This window comes from Crocuta crocuta, unplaced genomic scaffold (genome assembly GCF_008692635.1).
Source record: "Crocuta crocuta isolate KB4526 unplaced genomic scaffold, BGI_CrCroc_1.0 scaffold130, whole genome shotgun sequence".
Lineage (NCBI taxonomy): Eukaryota > Metazoa > Chordata > Mammalia > Carnivora > Hyaenidae > Crocuta > Crocuta crocuta.
In genome coordinates this window covers 13,590,741-13,614,917 of record NW_027527920.1, presented here as the reverse complement: position 1 = coordinate 13,614,917, position 24,177 = coordinate 13,590,741, and the positions used below count along the sequence as shown (strand labels likewise).

The following is a 24,177-nucleotide window of genomic DNA, read 5'->3' as shown; positions in this document are numbered from 1 at the left end:
GGACAAGTCTTTCTGTTTGCTACAAGAATTTTCCCAAGAAGCTAAAGGGCTGCAAAGAGATGTAAATGCTTGTGAATAGGAATGATTATACACTGTGTAAAATGCACTTTTGTTTGCTATATTCCTTTAGAGTTCTTAGGTAATTTGCTGGAAAACGAACTGTTGTTCTGGTGTGACCTGCTTAAATTAAAAAAGAAAAAGTTGTAGTTGTCATAGGGCTGTAAAATTTTTACCTTTCATTTTTCTCCTTCCCTGTTCAGAATTAGCATGGCATTTTAAATATTGATGTTCTTGTTCCCAGCATGCCTGTTTTAAGACAAAGAATTTTAAAAAGGTGTCTACATTAAATTATGAATCTAGTCCAAATAATATTTTCTCATTAAAATACATAAATTCAAATTTTAGTTTTGTGTGTTTTTGAAGAGCTGCTGCAAACAGTAACTTTACAAAAAATAGACGTAGTAGTCCCTCTAAGTACGCTTCTTGCAGTACATTGTCTGAGTAGTTTGGCTTTTTCATATCTTATTTCTAAAATAGATCTCCTCTGATACATTTGCATAAGAAAGGGAGGGAGAAATGATTCAAAGGTATTCCTGAAGCAGAGGAAAAGAGGAAGCTATTTCTAGAATAGATCATCAGGTGCACAGGTGTAGTGCTGGAAAACTGTCATTTAAAAAATGCAATACTTTCTATGTATTTTTGTCTATCTTAAAATATACATTTTACAAAATAGACTGCATGTAAGGCTTATGTAGAAATCAGGTAGAGTCTACATGTAGATAAGAACAGATTTGTTTCCTCAATACTCATATTCTGATGCATCTGAGAATATTCATTTCCCTGCTCCTTTATTTCAGTTGTTGAAACCTTCTTTCTCAGAAGTTACCTAGAAGTTCACCTTGCATGTCAAGAAACCTGTTCAGTTTGAGTAGAACAGATTTCTTTTCATTCCTTCATGTGGGAAAGCAATGCTCAATGAAGTTAATTTAAATGACTCTAAGTATTTGCTTTTCCTCAGATTTTTGCAGGGAATTAAAATTTACCCAGAATTTGTGGTTGAAGGCCAACTGAAACTTTACTGAAGGGGTCCCAGTATTTCTAGAGTGAGGTGTGTATTCAACTAATGAAGTTACAAGACAAAGAAAAACTTAAATGGTGATTAACACTTTACTGTGTAATACGATTAAACAAAGGCCTTTGTGCAATACAGAGAAACCCACACAAAAATCTTGATCACTATTCTCTATAAGGAGAATCCTTAGCACCTGCGACCCTTAACATTATTTAGAGGGTTATCTGGGGGAAAAAAATTAGGATTAATGCAAAGGGTAATTAATCCTGTTGTGACCATTTTTTAAAAGGAAGGATCCCACACACAGCCAAAAAAAAAAAAAAAAAACTGGAAAATAAGTGAATCATTGGGCTGATTAAAATGCATGAAGCTACTACTAAAGCTCGTCAGACAGGGGACAACTAAACTCATTCATCAAGCCCAATTCACAATTATATCAACAAGATCAGCAAAGAAAGCCTGGAAAACTTATCCACCCTGGCCTAGGAAACTCCTGAAACTTTGTTCTCAACAAGACACCATCTACATTTAAAAACAAACAAACAAACAAACACATTTTCATTATTTCCTGCCGAATAAAATTAAGACCATTTCCGGAATATTCCAATATCAAATTTACTAACACTGAATTTGAACTGGGAATGAAAGCAACAGAAAAGACTAACATGGGCCTTAAACATTTTATAAGTTATCAGCTTGGATATCAGGTAAAATATTTGTCCTACAATAAGCAGTAGAAGGTCTATGTATAAATGTACACACACATACATTTAATAATGGAGGTAAATAAGATGCAGATCCAATTTCTGATTTTTAGCAATTAGCAAAGGAGTGACTTCAACTCAGTATCTGAAAATGTTCTTTTCAGCCAGTAAGTTCGTCATGGTGTATTGCAAAGAATGAAACAACTTGGGCATTGTGAGCCCTCCTTTCACAACTGCAGGCATCTCTTCTCAGACAAAGCTGAATGAGTAAAGTAAAAAATCCACTGATGATATTTTGACCTTGATCAGAAATCCAAAGGCAGCCCAAACGCACGTCTCCACCCTCTCCAGCCCCAGCTTTGAGACTCACACCCAGTTTAGCTGAAGTGCCCCCACAAACAAGGAAGTTTATAACTATGATACCTTCAATGGCTCTCTTTGTCATGTTAAATCTTTTCACCTGGCTCAAGTCCAAAGTCAATACACACAGCTTTAAAATAAAACTGAAAAAGACAACACCATGCAGTGAGGTGTGTGTCCGGGAGTCTTATCTTGAAGATCCAGTTAACTTATATTTTCTATTTTGTAAAACTGGGCAGTATTCTTTTTTTTTTTTTAATTCAGGTTTTTTATTTGGAAACTTGGCTGTCCCGTTACTTTTGGTTTTTAACAGGATCCCGTACTAAACTGTGTTTTTATGTGGCTTTCTCTGTGATTAAGGGAAATTCTTACACAATGGATGAATTTTGTGCACTTTCTCAAGAGAGAAGCTGTAGAAGTTCTCACTGTTCCTGTTGCCTGAGTTGGAGATTTTGAGAAGCCTGAAGACTAGCCGGAGCAGTGCTAGTAAATGATTCTCAGAATGGCTTAAATATTATAGCAGTGAGTTCACGTCCTTTAAAATAGATGAGAACACTGGGCGTCTTGGAAACATAAATCTGGCCAGGTGCTCGAGTGGCGTGAAGTTGGGGAATAGGTTGGAGGAAGAAACCAGCTGAAAGCTGCAAACAGGTTTTACATGAGTGTACGCAAGGTTGGGGTAGGGGACGTGAAGACTTTCACAAATGGAAACTCCCTTTTTAAATTGTATCTAAGAAATGAGAAGGATCAGGATCTGCTTTCAAATTCGTAATGTAAACATCAATTTTTTTCCCCTAAAGCCACATATGCACAGAGACACCCAAACAAAAACAAAACAAAAACAACCCAACCCACCGGCTGTGAAGCCTCAAAGGGGATGCATTTGTTTCGTTTAAACTAACAACAAATTATCTAATTAATATGTTTCAATTACAGCATGAAAGGCACAGCCCCTGGACCGCCCGCCGTGGGGGCACAATAGCCCCTGAGCCCACTCTAGGAATTTACAATAACTTCACATCTGTTTCTTTATTTTCCACTTTTTGAGTCTAAAACTCCTCTCAAGATCACTTCAAACCACAGCCTGAGTTATGAAATATGTCCCAGTGTTAAAGGGGGACGAAACTTTGCCCATGGATGCTTCATTTGCAAGCAAAAAAGTGAAAGCCCATTGAAGAGCATTAAACAAATATATTAGAATTCTGTCACTTTATGCAATTGAGTAGATCAAATGAAGGGTCCCGGCCACTTCATTCACTCTCATTCACTCGAATAGAAAATGCAAAGAATAGCAACCCGAGACTGGGCCACCGATGTAGATTTAGCTCCTTTTTACTGGGAGACAAAAAGGCTGAATTTTCACAAACACATTGCTGACTCGGGGACTAGGAAACCGGCACTGGAACCCCTTTGGAATTTAAATTCATTTTATCTTCCTCTCTCTTTGCGGGGATCTGTTTGCACTACAGTGCAAGATGCAGCAGGCATCCTCTGGCGTCTGAAAAAATGGGGGAGGGGAAGAAAGTGAGTGGGGGTGGCAATGTGGGCCTCAGGATTCCCAAGAAGCTCTTTGGTGGTCAACTAACTCGCAGGTCTAAGAGAACTTTGATTTAAATAACTCTATATTTATATCAAAAGAAGTATCATTATATCACACACATCTCCATGTCTCTTACCTCCTTGCTTGGCAGGGATTACACAAACAGCTTGTTTTCAAAGACCAGAATTACATCTGGGTCAATCTGTCTTCTTCCTTCAACTAATATCTGGTCAGTGATGTCGCAACAGATTAGAAAGCTGACCTGTCAACCTCACCTGGTCAATTCTCTGTCTCTGTTTCTCTCTCTCTCCTCTCTTTCTCTTTCTCCCCTCTCCCCTAAACATCCCTCTTTCTCTTAACTACTCTGAGCAGCCTGATGGTAAACTTGTGTAAAAATCAACAGAGGAGATACTCTTTAGTTAGAATTTCCAACTCAGAATCCTCCTGCATTTTCATGTCCCATTCACGGGGGTTTGGCGGGTGGGGGAAAACAAGCCACATGTGTCAGCGGTAATTGAGATAATCTTGTGGCAATACTTCTAATCTGTGTCTTCTGTGGCTGACATTTTTGTTTTGGTGCATTTTATTAACTTTTATGTGTCAATATTTTAGAAAGTTTACAGTGACTGTTAAGAGCTGTTCCTAGAGGCAGAGCAGGGCACGGTAAAGAAGCCGATTTCTTAGCTTTCAAGGTGTGATTAGAGAGGAATGAACCAGTTTTTCTCAAATTTGAAGTCTAAATGAGATATGATCTGAAGAAGAAAGTATTTGGAGGGTTTTCTATTGTATTTTAAATTTTTTGCCTGGTACTTTTCCCAGGTGCATCAAAACCTTGAACACTTTTCAGTTTACCCTCAAGATTTGTATGGTCCTATTTAAACTATTCTTTTAATTTGTGGGATTGGTATCTGGAGCTAGGGATGGGAGGTGGCTCAGACCTACAGATACAAAAAAGATACTGAAGAAAAAGCTGGTTGTTTTATGACTATAAACTAACGAATTTGCTGAAACTAACAATAATCAGAAATCACCCCTGAAAAATTATAGCTGCCTAAATAAAACCTTCCTTGGAATATGTTCCTTAGAGAAATTTTCAAGAATATACGGACAAAGGGTTCTTCTTTGCAGGCAGCCTCCTTTTGCCTGTGTCTGCAAATAACTGATGTCAAATCAGTTGCAACCTTTTTAAGGAACAAACTGGGAGCATTAATTAGAGCAGATTAAGCTCACTGATAAAAAGCATTCTTTAAGTATCTGTTGTTTAGAGGCACTGAGATTCTGATTCATGCTTTGCAGTCTGTATATTTTTATTTACTCAGTTAATTTCTTCCCCGGAGTGTTCCCTGTTGACTGGGTTTACTAAGGTAGACAGTATAAAAAGAGTTGTTGGGTTAGCAGGAATAAATGTTTCCAAACTCTACTTTTTGCAATAGATTTCTCTTCCTTCCTTCCTGAAATACAATGTCTTGGTCTGATGATTCCAGCACATAGCAACATACAGAGAAACTGTTTAGTAAAGGATCTTAATTTTGTGCCACTTAGAGGAAGCTTAGTATTTATTAAGTAGTATCTAGAGTGTTTTGCATTAATTAGAGCAGCTCCTTGGAGGGACATTACAGCCAAGAATGGTTTCACACAACAGGAAAACTCTGAGCATCTGAACTCCCCCACCAGACCTGCTACAGTGAAACACAGAGCAGCAAATGTCTGGCTCACATGGAAATACCAACATAGATTTTATTTATTTACATGTTTGATAAACTGAAGGCTTATATATAAAACAATAAAAATGATCATTGGAAAGTTCCCCATCACCCTGGGTACCATGATATTTATGGGAACAACAAAAACAAGAAAACAAATGTGACACAATGGTCTGTCTCAAGATACCGAGCATGATTTCATACTGGAGAAAAACTGATAAATGACATACCTACCCCTCCTGTGTTCAATGGATTAGTGAGACTGAATCAAATATTTCTGTGACTGCCTGGAAGATACTAATAGTTCTCATTCTTGTGCTGTGCTGGATAGGAAGAGGGCAGGGAGAACAGGCAAGGATGAAATTTTATGACTATCAAATCAGCCAGACGTCTATATACAATGATTCCTGTCCTCAACACAGAACCATTAACTGAATGGGAATTCTGAAAATAGTGTAAAAACCCTCTGCCTTTGTTCTAGGTGTCAGTAAATGAGAGTATTGACTAGAGGCTTCAGCTGTGATATGAAGTCTGTACAATTAAAATGTGTGAAATGCATTTAAATTTACTTGTGGCTTTAATAAAGGAACCTCTTCCATAAAACAAGAAAATGAAAATGATTAACTTTGACATAGAAATATAAACAGCAATTTGATTAATTATATTGCTAATTATTCTTTGCTGTGTAGCCAAACATTATATTCTTAAAATGACAGATGCTGAATAAATCATATAAAATAATTACTTGGAATTTCACTGTAGTGAGAAATGGTGGAGTTTATGGAGAGATTTATATTGATATCTAAATATATAATTGGTTTTGTTCTGTTCTATTCCATTTAGAAACCTAGTCTTTACTGTAAAAATACTACAACTATATTATAGAAACGTTTTTTCTGTATTTTTCCTATGTGACTTTAAAATAATACATTTCTCCTTTGGATATTTTCCATAATTATAATCAGCATACATAATTTGTGTATCTTGCTGTTCTTGAACATTCTATCATAAGCATTTACCATGTTTTCATAACATAGTTTTCATAAACATCTATTTTAATATTTGTATAGTATACCAATTGAGTGGAATACTAAATGCCTAATTGGGACATTTTGAATGTTTTTAGGTTTTGTTTGTTGGTTTTTGCTAATACAAAGATTTTTATGGTGAACATCGTTCATACCTAACTAAACAGTGTTTTCAATGATGTGAAATACATTAGTGCTGTTATATGGAATTCCCTAACAGCTCCCTACAAATTCAATAATGTAATTTAATTTAGGATTTCAGCTTTGTTATTTGCCCATTGCTATCTGTCCTCTATCTGGGACCCAGAGCAATATTGCCTCAGTGTAGAATCAAAAGATACTGAATGTTGGAAGGTCCTGAGAAATTTCAGGTAAACTAATTCCTTTATTTCACTCATTTGATGAATCCCACTGATACATTCCTTTATCTATATCCAAATAATTTAACAGCATGAAAGTCAGGTTCTGAGAGTAAAACAAAAGTTCAGTGTTAAATGCCAGACAAACGCCACTAAAAATCAGAAATCACCAAAGTACCGAAACTGTCAAAATGAAGGCTTTTATCTGCTAATGTGGGCTCACAAGATTTTAAGGCAGTTTACACAGCATAAGAAGTTGCAAACTTTTTTTTTTTAATGTTTATTTCTGAGAGAGAGTAGGGGAAGCAGGGGAGGGAGAGGAGGGGGGAGATACAGAATTTGAAGTAGGCTCCGCACTGTCAGCACAAAGCCCAATGTGGGGTTCCAATCCCAGAACCACGAGATCATGGCTTGAGCTGAAGTCAGATGTTCAACCAACCTGAGCCACCCAGGAGCCCCAGAAGCTGCAAAGTTTTTAACCACCTTGGGTAGTTTGTGTAATGAGACAGAATGGTCACTGTTAAATTTCAGGTCTCAAGATCAAGAGATCTACCCTCAATATGAACCATTTCTTCTTGATACCCTGCCTGAAACTAAAAGCAAACAGTCTTCCAGTCTGCCACAGGTCCAGAGGGTCCAGGCCTACTGCAGGTGTGGACTATGTCATTTCTTCAGTTGCTTTGAGATGGCTGATTCTCAAGATGGGTGATGGTGGGAGTGGGCGTGGTAAGGAAGGGATGGCGTAGGGCAAGGCATCAGAACTTCAGATTTTGTCTCCTTGTTGTGGCATTTCCTTTTGCCCTTTTGTTGTTGTTGTTTTTGTTAAATATGTATTTATTTAGAGAGAGAGCGCACAAGCAGAGTAGGGGCAGAGAGAGAAGGAGAGAGAATCCCAAGCATGCTCCACATGCACTGTCAGCACAAAACCCGATGCAGGGCTCAAACACAAAGTATGAAATCATGACCTGAGCCAAAATCAAGAGTCAGATGCTTGACTCTTGATGCTTGACTGAGCCACCCAGGCACCCCTACCCTTTCTTACATGACAAACTTTTTTTTTTTAACTTTTTAATGTTTATTTTTGAAAGACAGACAGAGTGTGAGTGTGGGAGAGGCAGAGAGATAGGGGGACACAGAATCTGAAGCAGGCTCCACGCTCTGAGCTGTCAACACAGAGCCCAATGCTGAGCTCGAACCCACAAACCGAGTTATTACCTGGGCTGAAGTCGGATGTTTAACTGGCAGAAGCCACCCAGGTACCCCTCTTACATGACACTTTCATGTCTTATTTCCCTACTGAGGTTCTTGAGATCTTAATTGTTTTCAATAAATTTGTTTTTAACTGTGTAAGGCATGAAACAGGTGCAGAACATCCGGGCAGCCTGGAGGAGACCCAGAAAGAAGAATAAACATGAAGACTACCAAAACTAGTGGCTACAGCTGAATCACTCTTCTGAAGTGGAATGAATGTTTTTTGATGGGGGAAAAAAAATCATGGAACCAAAGGAATCTGTTCACAATTACTTTTCCACAGTCTCCCAACCACCGTCCCCAGAGCTGATCACTCCTACCCTCAGCTTGGCTCACTTTACACCAAGAGGAGAGACAGAGGGTGAAGGAAAGAGGAAGGCTGAGAGAAAGCAGGGAAGCTGGATGAAAATCTAATGTCTCTCTTAACAAGGTTCTTTAAAACTGTCCCCCAGAACATTCCAACACATGTCCTTTTAATTCAGTTCAAGCCAATTCAACTCGGTCTCATTAAACCCAACTCAACAAATATTACTAAGCATCACCTGGATAACAAGATCTTGGAAGAAAATATTTTGGCTAGAAGACTTGAGTTTGAGTGCTAGTTTTTTTTGAAGTTTGTTTGTTTATTTATTGGGGGGGCAGGTAGAGAGAGAGAGGAAGAGAGAGAAGCCCAAGCCATCTCTATGCTAACAGCAAGAAGCCCGATGTGGGGCTCAATCCCATCAACTGTGAGATCATGACCTAGGCTGAAATCAATCCCATCAACTGTGAAATCATGACCTAGGCTTAACTGACTGAGCTGCCCAGGTGACCCTGAGTCCTAGTTTTAGCACTTTTTACCTAAATGGTTCTGAGCAATTCTCCTTAGCTCTCAGTTATCTGTCTTTCATAGAGAATAAGGGTTTGCTCAAAGGCTTGTCTCAATGATCAAGTGGAGCAAAGTAGATGAAAGTGCTTTGAAGTGTCATGTAAATTTAAGTTATTATTACTGTCTGTGACAGAGGAATAGTAAAATAAAAATAGCTATCAGAAATTGTCCTGCCTGAGAGGAATTCAATCTTAAGCTCTTCAGTACAGACCGCAAGCTCATAGAGGGAAGGTCTGTGTTTCACGCAATTTTTTAACCCTCCCATTTTCACTGTCTGCCCTTCTGTTCTCACACCCATGAAGTAACTTGGCAGTGAAAAGGGGTGTGATGACAAGGGAAATTGTTGCCCCTTTTTGTATATTCTCCCACAGTGGGCCTTTTCACAGATTTAAAGATACAATATTGATAAACTGCTAAGGTTGTTAAAAGACACAAAGGAAACAATGGGACAGCCAGGCATATAAAGATGGTAAACATGAAAATTAGGGCACTATTAATCTCTTTTTCCCCATCAAGCAATGGTTTACACTACTTCCCTGATACTTTAAGAATTAATAAATGCTTACATAGCATTTACCATGCTCCAGGTACTATTCTAAGTTCTTTACAAATGTTAACTCATTTAATCCTAATAACAGCCTTATGAGATAGGTGCTTTTAATAAAGTCCATTTTATAGTTGGGAATATTGAGGCACTGGGCCTTTAATAATTTGCCTAAGGTTACCTAGCTAGTAAATGGTGTCAATGCCCAATGGACTCTCAGTAAAATCTGGTTTAATATCATGATATTTTTGATATTGACGGCAGCAGTTCACATGATTTCTTAGACTCAAGGGCTGTATTAAGCTCATTAAGGTGTGCAGAGGAAGAAGGAGGATTACCCTCTGCCAGTTTTAAACCAACGGTGTCAGACACAAAATGACTTTTGCAGCTGCTAATCTAATTATTCTTTTGTATTTCTCTTACCCTCCCCAGCTTTGCTGTGACTATGAGTTATGAGTCACTAAACTGCATTCTTCCTATACTATCTTCTATTTAATTTATGCAGCTGGGGGCTGGGGAGGGGCAATACCTTCAATAAAACCAGAAATACCCTTCTTCGCTAGTTCACAGCAAGCAATAGTTGATCTTTGATCTCAGTTAGATCATATACCAAAAAAGTCACCATGTAACACCAATGCTTTCTTGGGAGGAAAAAAGGGATCTTAAGGTATATCCAACCAACCTGGATCCATGTACGCTTAACCCAAATCCCTTGGGAATGAGAGCAGCTAATACGAAATCTAGGCAGGGGCATGCTCTAGTAGTTAGAAGAAAATTACTAGCCTGTGTGTCTTTTTCTTCCCTTACCATCTGTGTCAGTGGGCAAAATAAGTCTGGAGGGAGAGGCAGGGGGAGAAATACCACTTTTGTACTTTCACTAGGATTTTAGAAAGAAGAGAAAAATAAAGGGGAGGAGGAGGGAAAAGGGAAGGAAAGAGTTAGGGTAACTTCCTATCTCAACAAATACAATTTTGTCTGTTGTTGATGAAACCAAACATTCAAGAGGTCAGTATCTGGTGTTTTGATGTTCACATTTCTTTCGTGGTGCTTTCTAAAAGTATGTTTGAATCCTCACATATCTTCTTCAATCCAGCTACCAGGAAACTAGCGTTTACATATGTTTTATAGGCATGCATTTTAAGAAGGTTGTGTGTCTTTCTGCTTACTATCCAGCTCTGGCCTGCCATTTGACCATCCACCTCAATTATAGTAACTCCTGGGGAAACTGTTTTCATACCTGGATAGTGGGCTCCCTGTTTTCTAAGTGTTTGGAGTCTCTCAGCCTTTTCCAAATAGAGTTTTCCTTACAGTGTTTGTGATTGGCCTGGAGAATGCTAGTGAAACTCACCCATGCTTTTTGATCACCTCACCATGGTTTGGTGGATCAACTTGCCAAATAAGAGTTTATAACCTGTTTTCGGCCTCTCTGTAGTGCATATGAGCCCCCAGGCTAACAGGCTCTGTAATTACCACTCAAATAACCATGCTTAGTCCTTGAATCTTGCAGCCCACTTCATCTTTAAAGATGGATCCACTTGCAAAGCTTAGGGCCTTTTTTGTAACTTTCTCTCTGATTCTATTTCCACCTGAGTTTCAAATATCCACCCATGCAGGACGCAGCCAGTCAAGTGCCAGTCCTCTGGGGTTGGTGTATGTGAATGCCCATATTCCCTGGGGCTCAGCAGATGGCATAGGAAAAGGGAACACTGGGAGAAGACGCTTTTATTTTTTTTATTTAAAAAAATTTTTTTAATGTTTTATTTATTTATGAGAGAGAGAGAGAGAGAGAGAGATACAGAATCTGAAACAGCCTCCAGACTCTGAGCTAGCTGTCAGCACAGAGCCCAACACGGGGCTCGAACCCACGAACCGGGAGATCATGACCTGAACTGAAGTCGGACGCTTAACTGACTGAGCCACCCAGGAGCCCCAAGAAGATGCTTTTAGATATTAAACAATCTACTTAGAAGATGGTCTTGTTGTGCCTTCATTTACTTTCTTATGGAAGAAATAAAACCTGTTACCACTTTGAGTAGAAGTTTTCTGTGATGGGTTTCTGCTGCAATGTGTAGCATTTATTTTTCACAGTGATATTTATATTGATACCACCAACTTGGTGGTAACTGAAAATTCATATGCTCTTGGGGAGGCTGGCTCATATGACCCTCCCTGAACCTTATAAAAGTTTCCTGTTTTGGAACCAATGAACTTGGCAAAGCAGTAAGCTTTTATTTTTTTCCCCTAATCATTTAAAGTAACATTTGTGGTCCTATATGGCATATGCTACATGTCATTAATTTGCAATAAAGTGGCCTCAAAGCAGAGGAGAAGTAGAAGGATATTATCACAAGTTATCATTTGGGTATGATCTTCTCCTAAAATGAAAATAATAGCACTATTCCTAAGGGTTTATATTAAGAGCATGGAATCAATGATTTAAAGAGGAGCCTATCTTTTTCCTCCTCTAGAAAAAATTTAGAGTTATATTAGAAATTTTGAGTTGGTTTATATTTACCTATCCACTCAGCTCCAAACTCAGCTCTGTATACTTTGTTCTGAAAACTTTATTTCTCAAACTCCTTTGCTAGCTGACTTCCTATGAGTTTCTGCAAACAGGAAGTCCTAGAGGAACATTGGAACAAGAGCAGCGGGGAGAAAGAACCTCCCTCCTGATTTTGCTTCTCTCCCACAGTGGCTTTGGCTCCAGGCTCCACCATCTTTCAGCACTCCCAGAGCCTGCCTCACCATGCTTCCTGAGCAGTGCCAGCAGTGATCAGAGCACCAGCTCCTCAGGACCTCTCTGTTGATCTCCAGAGGCATCAGCAGCAGCAGGGCAGTGCCTCTCCTCAGGTCTCAGTCTTAGCTCTCTGGGGTCCATTCTCCACATACCTAGGTTCTGTCATGTCCATCCCCTTTCTTTCTGTGCTATGGTCCCAGGAGTGGTAGGTGCTTCCTGTAATTACTGCCTTGGTGTTTGTGCAGTGTTCCACTTTTGGGACACCCATGTAACTGATGCTCTATATTCAGTTTCCTCTTTTTGAAATATCTAGTGTCATTTCTGTTTTCTAAACTAAATCCTGAGGGATCATGTATTTATGATCCTGGGTCACTTAATCTATCAGCTCTGTGAAAGTCTGTATTCCCTCCCTCAACCCATGCTTATTGGACATTGGGTATGGGCACTCCACCGTGCTAGGAGTTGGGCAACAGGGAAACAGTTACACATATGTAACCAACAAGTCCTGATTTCCAGGAAGAGGAGGAGAGCAAATATATGGAGAGTGTGCCCAGATGAGAGAACAGATTCTGTGAAAGTTCTGAGAAAGAGGAGGGAAAACAGTTGGAACAGAAGGCCTTGAGAAAGGATTTAAGGTTTAGGACTGGGTGAAAGCAAATAGCTCAAACTCATGATTACTAGTATAAGGATTTCAGGTGGCATATCTGGCAGACAGTAAAGAGGTCACTTGGTGTGAGGAAAAAAAGGCCTCATGGTGGAGACCAGAGGGAACTCCAACTGGGTTGAGACAGATGGGAGTTTCTTGGAACCAGAATGTAGTCTGTGGAACCAGTGGAGGCCTTAGGAGATTTATGAGCAGTGAAGATGCACCCAGAAATGCTCTCTGCAGGAAGAGCAAGAAATGACGAAGAAGATGCATGGAAGGGAAGCAAGTCCCATGGAAAGGACATCAATACGCTCTTCAAGGGTTCCAGGTGGGTGTTTGACAGTTTCTTTCACCCAGTAAGAGCCCTCATTACTAGGGCCCTGACTGTGTATCTATACTGGTTGATTCACGCATGCTATTCTCTTTTAGTCCTGACAGCAAATTTAGAAAGTAATTCTCATTACACAAACAGGGAAACTAGTACTAAAAGGGGTTAATAAGTTTTCTGGTAACTGATTGAATAAGGTTCAGACCCAGTTTCCACCTGACTATAAATTCAGAGCTATTCTGCTGCCATGTAACATATTGCTTGTCCTTCAAAAAATATTTACTGAATAGGATACCACTGCAGTTACTGTGACAAATAGAAGGAAGTAACAGTGAAATGATGAATGGCGAGAAAGGGAAGGATTTGAAAAATATACTCAATAAATTAGAGGACATGGTGACTGACTAGTGAAAAGGGGAGGTACTGGGAAAAAGAAGTACGAATCAAAGGAATTAAATGGCAATTCAATTAGGATTTCTTGTGTTGCAAGTAACAGAAACCTAATTCAACCTGACAGTTCTAACAAAAATCCCAAGAAGTATGATTGTTTCTCCTTGGGTCATGTGCCCATCCCTAAACCAATCACTTTAGCTGAGGAGATACAGTGCTCTGATTGGCTACATATGGATCCTATCCCATCCCCAGGGCCCATGGAGGCAGGTCCACTATGCAGAATCCTTCAGACGGAGCAGGATTCTTACAGAATGCTCTCTGTACAATGACTCTAATGACTCAAGCCTGGTTAACTAGAATGAGGTTCCATTGATGGAAATAGGGAGGGTTGAGAGCAAGTGACTATGGGAAGAAACCAGTGAGTTAAGGTAAGGATTTGCTAAACTTGCAACAGCTCCAACAAAGATGCAACCTAATACTGAAGACACACAGTGAAAACCTGAAATGACTCCCATATTTCTTCAGAAATCTTAAATTTTTAACTTTAAAGGTAAAAGTGTCAATTCTGAGAATTGGGGATTATCCATTGGTATTAAAAGTTTAGTGACAGGGACAAAACAAATAATGACTAAACTAACAGATTCTATATCTTACTTATAGAGTGAGATTTTTGATGAATGCACAAATCACTGGTTGAGGTAATGCCATTTTCATAAATCTCCTGGTTTTACAGCTTTGATGTAAAATGGGGATTGGCAAATTATACCCCATGAGCCAACCTACCACCTGTTTTTGTACAGCCCATGAACTAAAAATATTTTAAATATTTGAAAAATCAAAAGATGATTAACATTTCATGATAATATGAAAATCACATGAAATTCAAACTTTAGGGCCCATAAATAAAGTTTTGTTGAAATATAGCCATATTCATTCATTTAGATATTGTCTGTGTTACAGCCTTTGTGTTACTATAGCAGACTTAAACTGCAACACAGACCACATTCTGGGTACTGCAAAGCCTAAAATATTTATTTTCTCTCTCTTTAAGAAAAAAAGTTTGCCAACCCAAGGACTAAAAACTTAGAGTGCCAAGTGGCCTATGAAGTCTTTGCTATGATACCTATATGTTTATTGGTGGTAAATTAATCACAAATTTGGCAAAAGGTCAAGATGAAGTCTAGATTTTCACTAATAATCCATCTGATTGTGAATTTGGGGGCTATTAATAAATTTATTCAAAGCTTGTTATAGAACTTAGATCAACTATTAAGTCTGTCACAACTCTCAATATGTTCTTATATTTCTTTAGTTGCTTATGGGATCACCTCATATATTTTTATAGAGTGTATAGTATATAAAGTACTATCAAACACACTATTGGTGTGGTACAATATATAAAATACTACATAGTTAGCTTTTGGTAAGGCCTGACCTCTCCTGGGTATAACATTTGCTAGGGATTAGCTAATTAAAATAAGATAGTAAATAAAAAATGAATATATTTAGGAACCACAACCACATCACTTGTTATGTTATATGTGCACATTTCAAGTGGAATGGAAATTAGTTGGTTGCCTTCCTAAGCACCTATTATTCTCCCCTTTCCAAAACCCTCCAGTTTCAGTTTGAGAATGCATGAGATAATGAGAGGGTTACCTCTACTTTATAACTTATCTTAAGCCTATTAGGGCATTCTCAGACACAGTGATTGGTCAGAGAAGGGCATGTGACTTCAGTTGGTACAATCAGACTGATTCTCAGAATTTGGAAAGGAATGCTTCCACAAAGACCGTCACTCTTTCCTGACAGAACTGAATGATTAGTAGTTCAGTCAGTAGAACTGACTGCTGTCTTGGGAACCCCAGGGAAATCACCTTAAGATATAGTTGACATTACAGAAGAGTGGAGAGACAGAAAGAAATAGTTTTTTGGACATTACTGAGTCACTCTATATAACACTGTGTGATGCTGATCCTGCCCTGGACCTTTGAAAATTCTATCATGAACCAGTAAGCTCCCTTTACTACTGAAGTCAATCTGAATCAGGTTTTCATTCACTTGTGACTAAAACACACCAAGTGACAAAGATTTCTTCATTCCTTCATTTTACTCATTCATTCATAAAACACTAAGTGTGTTTTCTTTTGTCTTTTCCAAACAACCACAACCAATTCTACAACACCAAATGGGTGTCCTACAATTCAACTTAATTCTGATGCCAGTTCTCTAGAATTAGCATAGACCACATAGATGAAGGGTTCAGTTCTACAAGACAAACCCCACTTTAGACACCAGCTGCAGAGGGAGTCCCCAGGGTACCCATACTTCTGCTGGCTGCAGATTCAAAGGTTCCCATAGCAACCTCCTTCACATTCCATAATTTGATAAAAAAAAAAAAAACCAACTCACCAGTTTATTATGAAAAGATACAACTCAGGAACAGCCAAATGGGGGAGATGCAAGCAGCAAGGTATTTGGAGGAGAGGAGTAGGGCATAGAGTTGCCATGCCCTCTCTGGGCAAAGCCACCTTCTCAGTAAGTTCACTGTGGTCACCAATCTGGAAGCTCCACGAATCCCATCATTTAGAGGTTTTAATGGAGGCCTTACTATGAAGGCACAGTTGATTAACTCATTGGCCAGTTGCCAACTAAATTCAAACTCCAACCTCTCTCCTCTCTCCGGAGTTGGGGCTGAAAGTTCTACCCTGATACCACTTGGTTAGTTTTCCTGGTGACCAGCCCCCATCCAGAAGCTATCTAGGCCTCCCTCTAGGAGTCATCTCATTAGCATATAAAAGACAATAAATTCCAAGGGCTTTAGGAGTTCTGTGCCTGGAACCTGGGACAAAAACCAAATATTTACTTCTTATGATATTACAATTATATATACTTACTCTGGTCAGATATGTTCAGCCCTACAACATAGTTAAACTATGCTTTCAAGGAATTCACTGTGTAGGGAAGAACGAAAGGGGGGAAGTACTGCACAGATACAATACATGGAGCTTAAAGCAATGAGCTATAAATAGCATCTGTCAGAGTAAGATACTAGATGTTTTGACTATTATCAAATAGTGACTAGACAAATACAGGAAATACATTATCCCTAGTCTAGCTCACTTTGTGTCCTTTTCCTCAGATGATCCTCAAAGTGGCATTGATCAATAATTAGTTAATCACAACAAACTAATCCAACAAAAGATTCTTCCCTTGAGGTTGCAATAATTTCCCTCCGATGACCAACTCATCACATTGTTTACTTTACAGATTTTGAGACAAGCCCAAATTATGTTAAAAAATGTTTTTCATTTCTCCCGGTTTTTCTTCATGCATTTTTCCTTATACTAGAGTATGCAGCCTTCTGACTTCCAGGAAATCTTCGGCTCCATCACTCTGAGACGGCTCTTTAACTCAATCTTGCCAATAACCCCTTGGATGTGTGGGATTTCTAAAGATGCCAGTTCCCACCTCCCACGGCTGGCGTGACTTACATGCCAACTTGCAAAGCACTCAAATGTTGGGGGGGGTTGTCAGCTCAATTGCTGACCAGGATGTCTAGGAGACAAAAGAGGATGGAGTAATATAATTTTAATAATGATAATGGCAAAAAATGTGCGGCTTAGTGAAAGAAGTTTTGGAGTTAAATAGATGCAAATTCTCTTACTGACTCAGTTTCTTTACCTGTAAAACAGGGGTAAGAATTTCCTCTTTGCCAAGATATACACAGTGAATGAGCTAACACCTGTATGGTACTTGCCCATGGTTGATGCTTGATAAATAATTGCCATATTTAATTTAAAATAAATAGAAAACTATCCTATTTTTGGTTATTGTTTGAAAAATTTCAAAACACAATAAGTGTTTAGAAATCCTAAACTGAGTGGTAGGCCTGTGCTCTAACTGAGCGCCCATTAGGTACAAACCCCTTAGGACCCATAAATTGGGCCAAGATGTAGCTCCTCGTCATGAGGAGGTCACAAGCCAAACCATGGGAAACTTAAATTGGAACAAAGGGATGAAAATGGTACTTCAACACAGCAATAGGAAAAGTTTAAAAACAAAATCCAGAATGAATTACCAACCATATTAAACCAAGTGTTACATAACCAGAAGAAAGAAGAGTTGCAAAGTCAAAATACTCGAGGCAGTTTTAGTTTTCATCCCAATTTGGAACTTACAGAAATCTTCCATATTTTTTTAAGGTGGAAAAAGAGTTATTTGGATTTACTGACATCATGTTCCCTAATGACTGGTCTTTCTGATTCAAAAGTTCTATCAACACTCTGATGCTGTATCTCAGGGATACAAAATCAAGGGGAAAATGCTCCACACAAAACAAACCTCAGATGTCCTAGAACAACCCATCTTTCCAAATTTGATTCTTATTTTCAATTCCAAAAACAACACATGAGGCCTTAGAAGGTACAAACTGCCTCATGTTTATGCATGTGACCCTGGCAAAGCGAGGATTTCAGATGCCTTTGATTACGAACTGGCTGAAGAAAATATCTACCCAAAGTTACTCATTGAAGAACCAATTCTCCCTGCCCCCCACCTCACCTCAACCCTAAAGAAACTTCCGTCCTGTATCAATTTGCAATGGAGCACTTGACACCACTTTATTGGTATATCTTTCTTATGCATTTGACCAATCAAAATGATAATTTAGACAAACTGGGGATGGCAGAGTGCATTATCCAGCAATATCTCATTATTATGCAAAAAATCAGATATTCACAGCAACTGTCTCATCTATTTATTGTTTGGTTACTCATCTGGAAATTTTAATACTTTCTTCAGGGGCAGGGACTGGCAATAAAAAAATAGACCTATATATCAAACCTTTAACTTCTAGCCATCATTGTGTGCCATAATACAGATGGAGTGGCTATCAGCAAGCTTTACTGTGTTGGTTTATTTCCTCCAACAGAGAATGTGGATTTAAATGGGATAAAGCAACAAAGTCGACTTAAGACTGGAGGGTCTCTTGGAACCTTCTCGTTACTTTGCAAGCAGAGATAACTGGCTAGAGTCTGCCTCCCATAGAATTGATGCCTGGAGTTGCCAATAGCTATCTGCAAGATCAGAAGTGTTGGTGTGAGAAGGAATGGAACTTGGTTAAGGTGAGGGATGAGGCCTCACACCCGCACGCATTTCATCCCCCATTGTCCCTCCCTCGTAGGGACATGTTTCTACAGGTCACATTCCACTTCTCACTGTAGTGCTTGCTGTATGCCAGCATTACTCTAGTTACTTTACAATCAATAACTTATTTAGTTTCATGACAAGCCTGTGAGGTATGTACTGGTCGTACACCCATTTTATAGATGGGGAACTGAGGCATAGATTGGTTAAAAGCAGTGAAAGAAGGCTTTAAATGCAGGCAGCCTGGTTCCAGAATTTGTGTTCATAAGCATTATACTCTGCAGGCTAGTGATACACATTGTAGTAGCCTTCTGCTTCTGCTTTTTGTGGTCTGTGCCAGAAGAGTAAATTGGAGAGAAAGAAACTGCAGGGTGGCTACAAGAAAATCATATGAACTCCCTATTTAAAGAGCAGATTCTCAGACCCAGACCAACTGATTTAATAACTTGCAGCTTTTCACAAGTTCCTTAAGTGGTTCATAACCACATCTAAGTTTGAGAACTACTAGAACAGATTTTCTGCACTTTCTTTCATAAAATCATCTGGATTGGAGTCCCAATTCCACTGTTCACAAGCTTTTTAACATTTGGAGAAATCACCTGAGCTTTCTGGGCCTCAGTTTCCTCATCTGTAAAATGAGGGCAAAGACATGTGTCCTACACACTGCACAATTTGTAAGAGTGAGAAGAGACAAAGCATGTGAAAGAAATCAGTGACTTGAAAAGCACGTCCCAATATGAGCTATTATTATTGGTCTCTTGTTATTTTGTGTGCAAGATTTTTCTCCCTGATAAAATTATAATGCCTTTGAGGATTAGGCCCAGAAATACACCTCTCTTTTACCCCATAATAATTTATAACAGACCAAGCATGTTGTAACTACCCAATAAACACTGGCTTAGTTCAATACATTTTTACAAATACATAAACAGGTCCACAGAATCAACACTATCTATTATTGTTTGCAATTCCAGTGACCAACATTTGGACACTGTGCCTCCAGAGTCCTGAGAATATTGCTATGTGGAGTATCGTATACGATTCTCACAAGTCTTATGTTAAAGAGGGTAGTTAATTGTGATAGCTGTGTTTTCCTGAAACAGATGAAGGTCAGGTTAAATGATTTGCCTAAGGCTACTCAGTTAGTAACCAAATGGCAACTTCCATAGCTGTCTGCCAACACCATGCAGCACATTGAAATGACTCATAGTTGGAACAACTCTTTCAGCCAAGGTGGGAAGTGCCAAATTTTAGAAAAAGGAGAACCACTACCAATGAGGGCTATTATTAGGAGAAAAAAAAAAAACCATTGTTTATTTGCATACAAAACACATTGATTTCTGACAAGTAAGAAGTTTTGCCCATTTGGCAGGTATGAGGCATAAAGGGCAGGGACATTTTCTAGAAAGCTACAAAATTATTTCCATGCTTACTTACAAATTAGTATAGTATTAATTTTCCTTCCATTAAAAAAATGCGAAATTCTGGGAAAACTATGATTCTACAAAAAGAGCAAGAGGAATCCAAGCAATCTGCTTTCATAAGTCCTGTTACTTTCAAAGAAAGAAAAGAGGAGTGCCTTGGTGGCTCAGTTGGTTAAACGACTGACTCTTGACTTTGGCTCACGTCATGATCTCATGGTTTGTAGGTTTGAGCCCCATGTCAGGCTCTGCACTGACAGCATGGAGCCTGCCTGGGATTCCCTCTCTCCATCTCTCTCTGCCCCTCTCGGCTTGCTCTCTCTTAATAAATAAATAAATAAATAAATAAATAAATAAATAAATAAATAAATAAATAAATATTAAAAAAATAAAAAGAGACAAACCAAAAAACAGTCTCTTAACAGAAAACAAACTGGTGGAGTGGAGGTGGGGGGGGGATGAGTGAAACAGGTGAAGGGGATTAAGAGTACACTTATCTTAAGGAGGACTGAGTAATGCATAGAATTGTTGAATCAATATATTGTACACCTGAAACTAATATAACACTGAATGGTAACTATAGCGGAATTAAAAAAAAAAATCCTGTTACTATTGTGTCACACAGCTGCCAGGCAAGGAAAGAAGACATAACACCATATTGTGGTTTCAACATCTATCAGCTTTGGAGGCATTCGTTGTGCACTCAGTTAGACTCTCTTCACCACCAAATAGTTGCCAAAGGCAACCATGAATAAGTTTCATTTGCTGGACCTGGTCCAAATACATTAAACATTCTAATACTATTACATTTTCTAGTAATAAAGTCTCTTTGGGTGATACAACACGTTGAGATTTATTTGAGAATGCTTATTGATAGGGTGATGCTTGTTTGTTTTCTCCTCGTCCAGTGGATTTGAGATTCCTTATAAAATGAATGGTAAAAGTTTAGCTTTGATAGTAGGCAAGTCACAACTACCAGAGTAGATCACAGGTAGTCACAGCTACCAGATCACCAGAGTGATCACCAGAGCTCTTTTAAAACCTAAGTCAGATCATGTCACTCTTTTATTCAAAAGGGCTTTTGTTGGTATTAGAATCTGGTTATAAAATTTATACAGAAATGGAAAAGACCTAGAGTGGACAAAACAACTTTAAAAAAAAAACTGAGTTGGAAGACTTACACTACCTGATTTCAAGACCTACTATTAAGCAACAATAATTAAGACTTTGTGGTATTGGCACAAAGACAGACATACACCAGAAATAGACCTACACATATATGGTCAACTGAATTTCAATGTAAGTACCCACATAATTCAATGGATAAAGAATACTCTTTTCCAAAATTGATGCTAAAATAAATTAATACTTATATGAAAAAAAATCACAAGCTTTGTCTTACACCATTCATAAAATATGACTCAAATTGGAACATAGACCTATATGTAAGGCCCAAAAGTATGACATTTTTAAAATAAACTATAGGAGAAAATCTTTGTCACCTTGGGTTAGTCAAGGATTTCTTAAAGGGGCCCAAAGAGCTCAAATCATAAAAGAAAAAAAATTGATACTTTGGAATTAAGAAAAAAAGACAAGATACACTATACATACCTGATAAAGGACTTGTATCAAGCATACATAAAGAACTTTTACAACTCAATAATAAGATAAAAATAACAGGCAAAGATTTAAACAGACAATTCACCAAAGAAAACATATGAATGGCAAATAATAAGGACTTGAAAAGATATGCACTCAAGACATTACTCTTTAGGAAAACACAAACTAAAAACTACCTACTAGAATGACTAAAATTTAAAACCCAGTAATACCGTGTGTTGATGAGAATACAGGGTTACTGGAACTCTCATATACTGTTGATGAGAATACAAAATGGACAGTCACTTTGGAAAAAAGTTCGGTAATTTCTTAAAAAGTTAAGCGTACTCTTGCCATATGACCTAGCAATTCCACTTCCTATGGATTTACCCAAGAAAATAAAAGCTCTGTGCAAAATCCTATACAGGAGTGTTTATAGAAGTTTTATTTACAATGGCCCCAAACTGGAAACAAGTATTCTTCATCTGGTAAATAGATAAACAAACAGGTACATTCATACAATGAATATTCTTCAGCAAGAAAAAAGAATGAACCACTTTTACATGCAACAACTTGGAGGAGTCTCAAAAGCACTGTTCTAAGTAAAAGAAGTCAGATACAAAGATACATGCTGCATCATTCCACTGATATAAATTTTTGGAAAACGCAAAATTATAGGAACAGAAATCAGATCAGTGGTTGCCAAGGGCTGGGAGGAAGAATAGGGATGATCCCAAAGGGGTGTGAGGGAACTTTCTGGTGGTAATGGAGATGTTCTACATCTTGACTGTGGTGATGTTTACTCAGCTGCATGTGTACATCCGCCAAGTCATCAAACTGTATGGCTAAAATTGGTAAATTTTACTCTGTATGAATTATATCTCTCTAAAGCTGACAAAAAAATCCTTGCAATGACTATTTCCCTCAGAATAACTACTAACCAACCTCCATGATCTATCTGTTCTCATTCCACCCCATTTAGGCCTCATTCCCTTCCACTTTTCCTCTTGTTCTCTCTGCTCCAGCTACATAGCCTCCCAGCCAGGAGGCCTTTCTGGACATGCCAGGCATGTGTCTTCTCTAGGGCATCGCACTAACTCCCTCCATCTTTTTTTTTTTTTAATTTTTTTAAAGTGCTTAAAAAAAATTATATTAGAGAGAGAGAGAGTACTGAGCTCGAGCAGGGGAGGGGCAGAGAGAGACACACACAGAACCTGAAGCAGGCTCTGGACTCTGAACTGTCAACACAGAGCCCACACGAGGCTCAAACCCACAATCAGTGAGATCATGACCTGAGCCAAAGTCAGACACTTAACTGACTGAGCCACCCAGGTGCCCTCCTCCACCTTCTTTAAGTCTGTGACTAAATGTCATTATTTTAGAGAGGTTTAATCTCTTAATTAATATTCTTTGAATGGGCCTCAGTTTCCTCATCTGTAAATGGACGAAACTGAATCAAAGGGTCTGAGAACTTTGCAGTCTAACATTCTACCATTCTGACATTTGGTCGTTACGATGCAAAACTCCCCAGAGATGGTAATGGAATTATATAAGAAGGCACTGAATGACAAACGGCAGTTGAGTAGAACAAAGTTCTGGGGCATCCTGAGAGGGAATCATCACTTCCAACTGTCAGAACTGAAAGAGGCTTAAGAGAGGAATGGACCTCTTAAAAAACAGGCAACAATTAACTGGACAATTGGAAATACTGTTCTAGCTTCTTTTTAGAGTAAAATTGTAACTTCTGCTTAGCTTCTACAGTTTGAACATATATGCCCCTGCTTTGAAAACATTCCAGAAAACTGACATACCGCCAATGATTCAGAATCTCTCCTGTATATCCATGGTGCTGTTTTCTTACTTGCTGTCCTGCTGGTATTATTGGCAATTAATTGGGTGAGGGAGACATTATGTCAATTCTGTGGCAGGAAAGCTGGCATATACAACTATCAGGAAAACTGACAAGATCTCTCCCTTGTTGCTGTAATATATCTGTTCACATGTCTTTTACACTATATTCTGATCTCCAGGAGGGCAGGGTTTGAATCTCCCTCAGCTTTGGATCCACAATGATGGAGCATAGCAAGCTCCAAGAATAAATGTTCCTTAGAAATTTTGAGCATTCTGCTTATATTAATGTGCACATCAGGGAAGAACAATTAGGAAGCTCATTAATCATGACTCCCTCTATTTAACTGTAAAAACTAATTGCCTGTTAAGGTAAGGTGAGCCTTATTTCCTTAATCAGAGGGGTTACAACCTGAACATGTTGGAGAAATGTGAGATGCTGATATGAGAGACAAAATGGAGTTCAAACACAAAGCGAAATCCCAAGGTCTTCTCATTTACTTGTTTACTCATGATCTTTAATTAAGATAGAATCTTTCACCTAGACAGGCTCTACAAGGGAAATACAGAATGCTAGGCTGTGGTTTGGATCACTCTCTGAAACAGATGTTTCCTCTTGTTATGGACT

General features: G+C 38.6%; 1 protein-coding gene across 4 annotated transcripts in view; it reads right to left on the bottom strand.

Annotated features, from left to right (window-relative positions):
• LOC144218827 (uncharacterized) overlaps nucleotides 1-24,177 on the bottom strand; it is a 410,681-nt gene that overhangs the window by 181,569 nt on the left and 204,935 nt on the right. Inside the window, exon 1 of one of the 4 annotated variants that reach the window (XM_077748804.1) lies at nucleotides 234-286. The exons of 2 other annotated variants lie outside the window; for them this stretch is intronic. In XM_077748804.1, coding sequence (XP_077604930.1) covers nucleotides 234-240 — 7 coding nt within the window. In that variant the 5' untranslated portion in view covers nucleotides 241-286. Of the gene's footprint in view, nucleotides 1-233; nucleotides 287-3,548; nucleotides 3,635-24,177 lie in introns of those variants that run through there. One more of the 4 variants, XR_013331274.1, reaches the window with a different exon arrangement.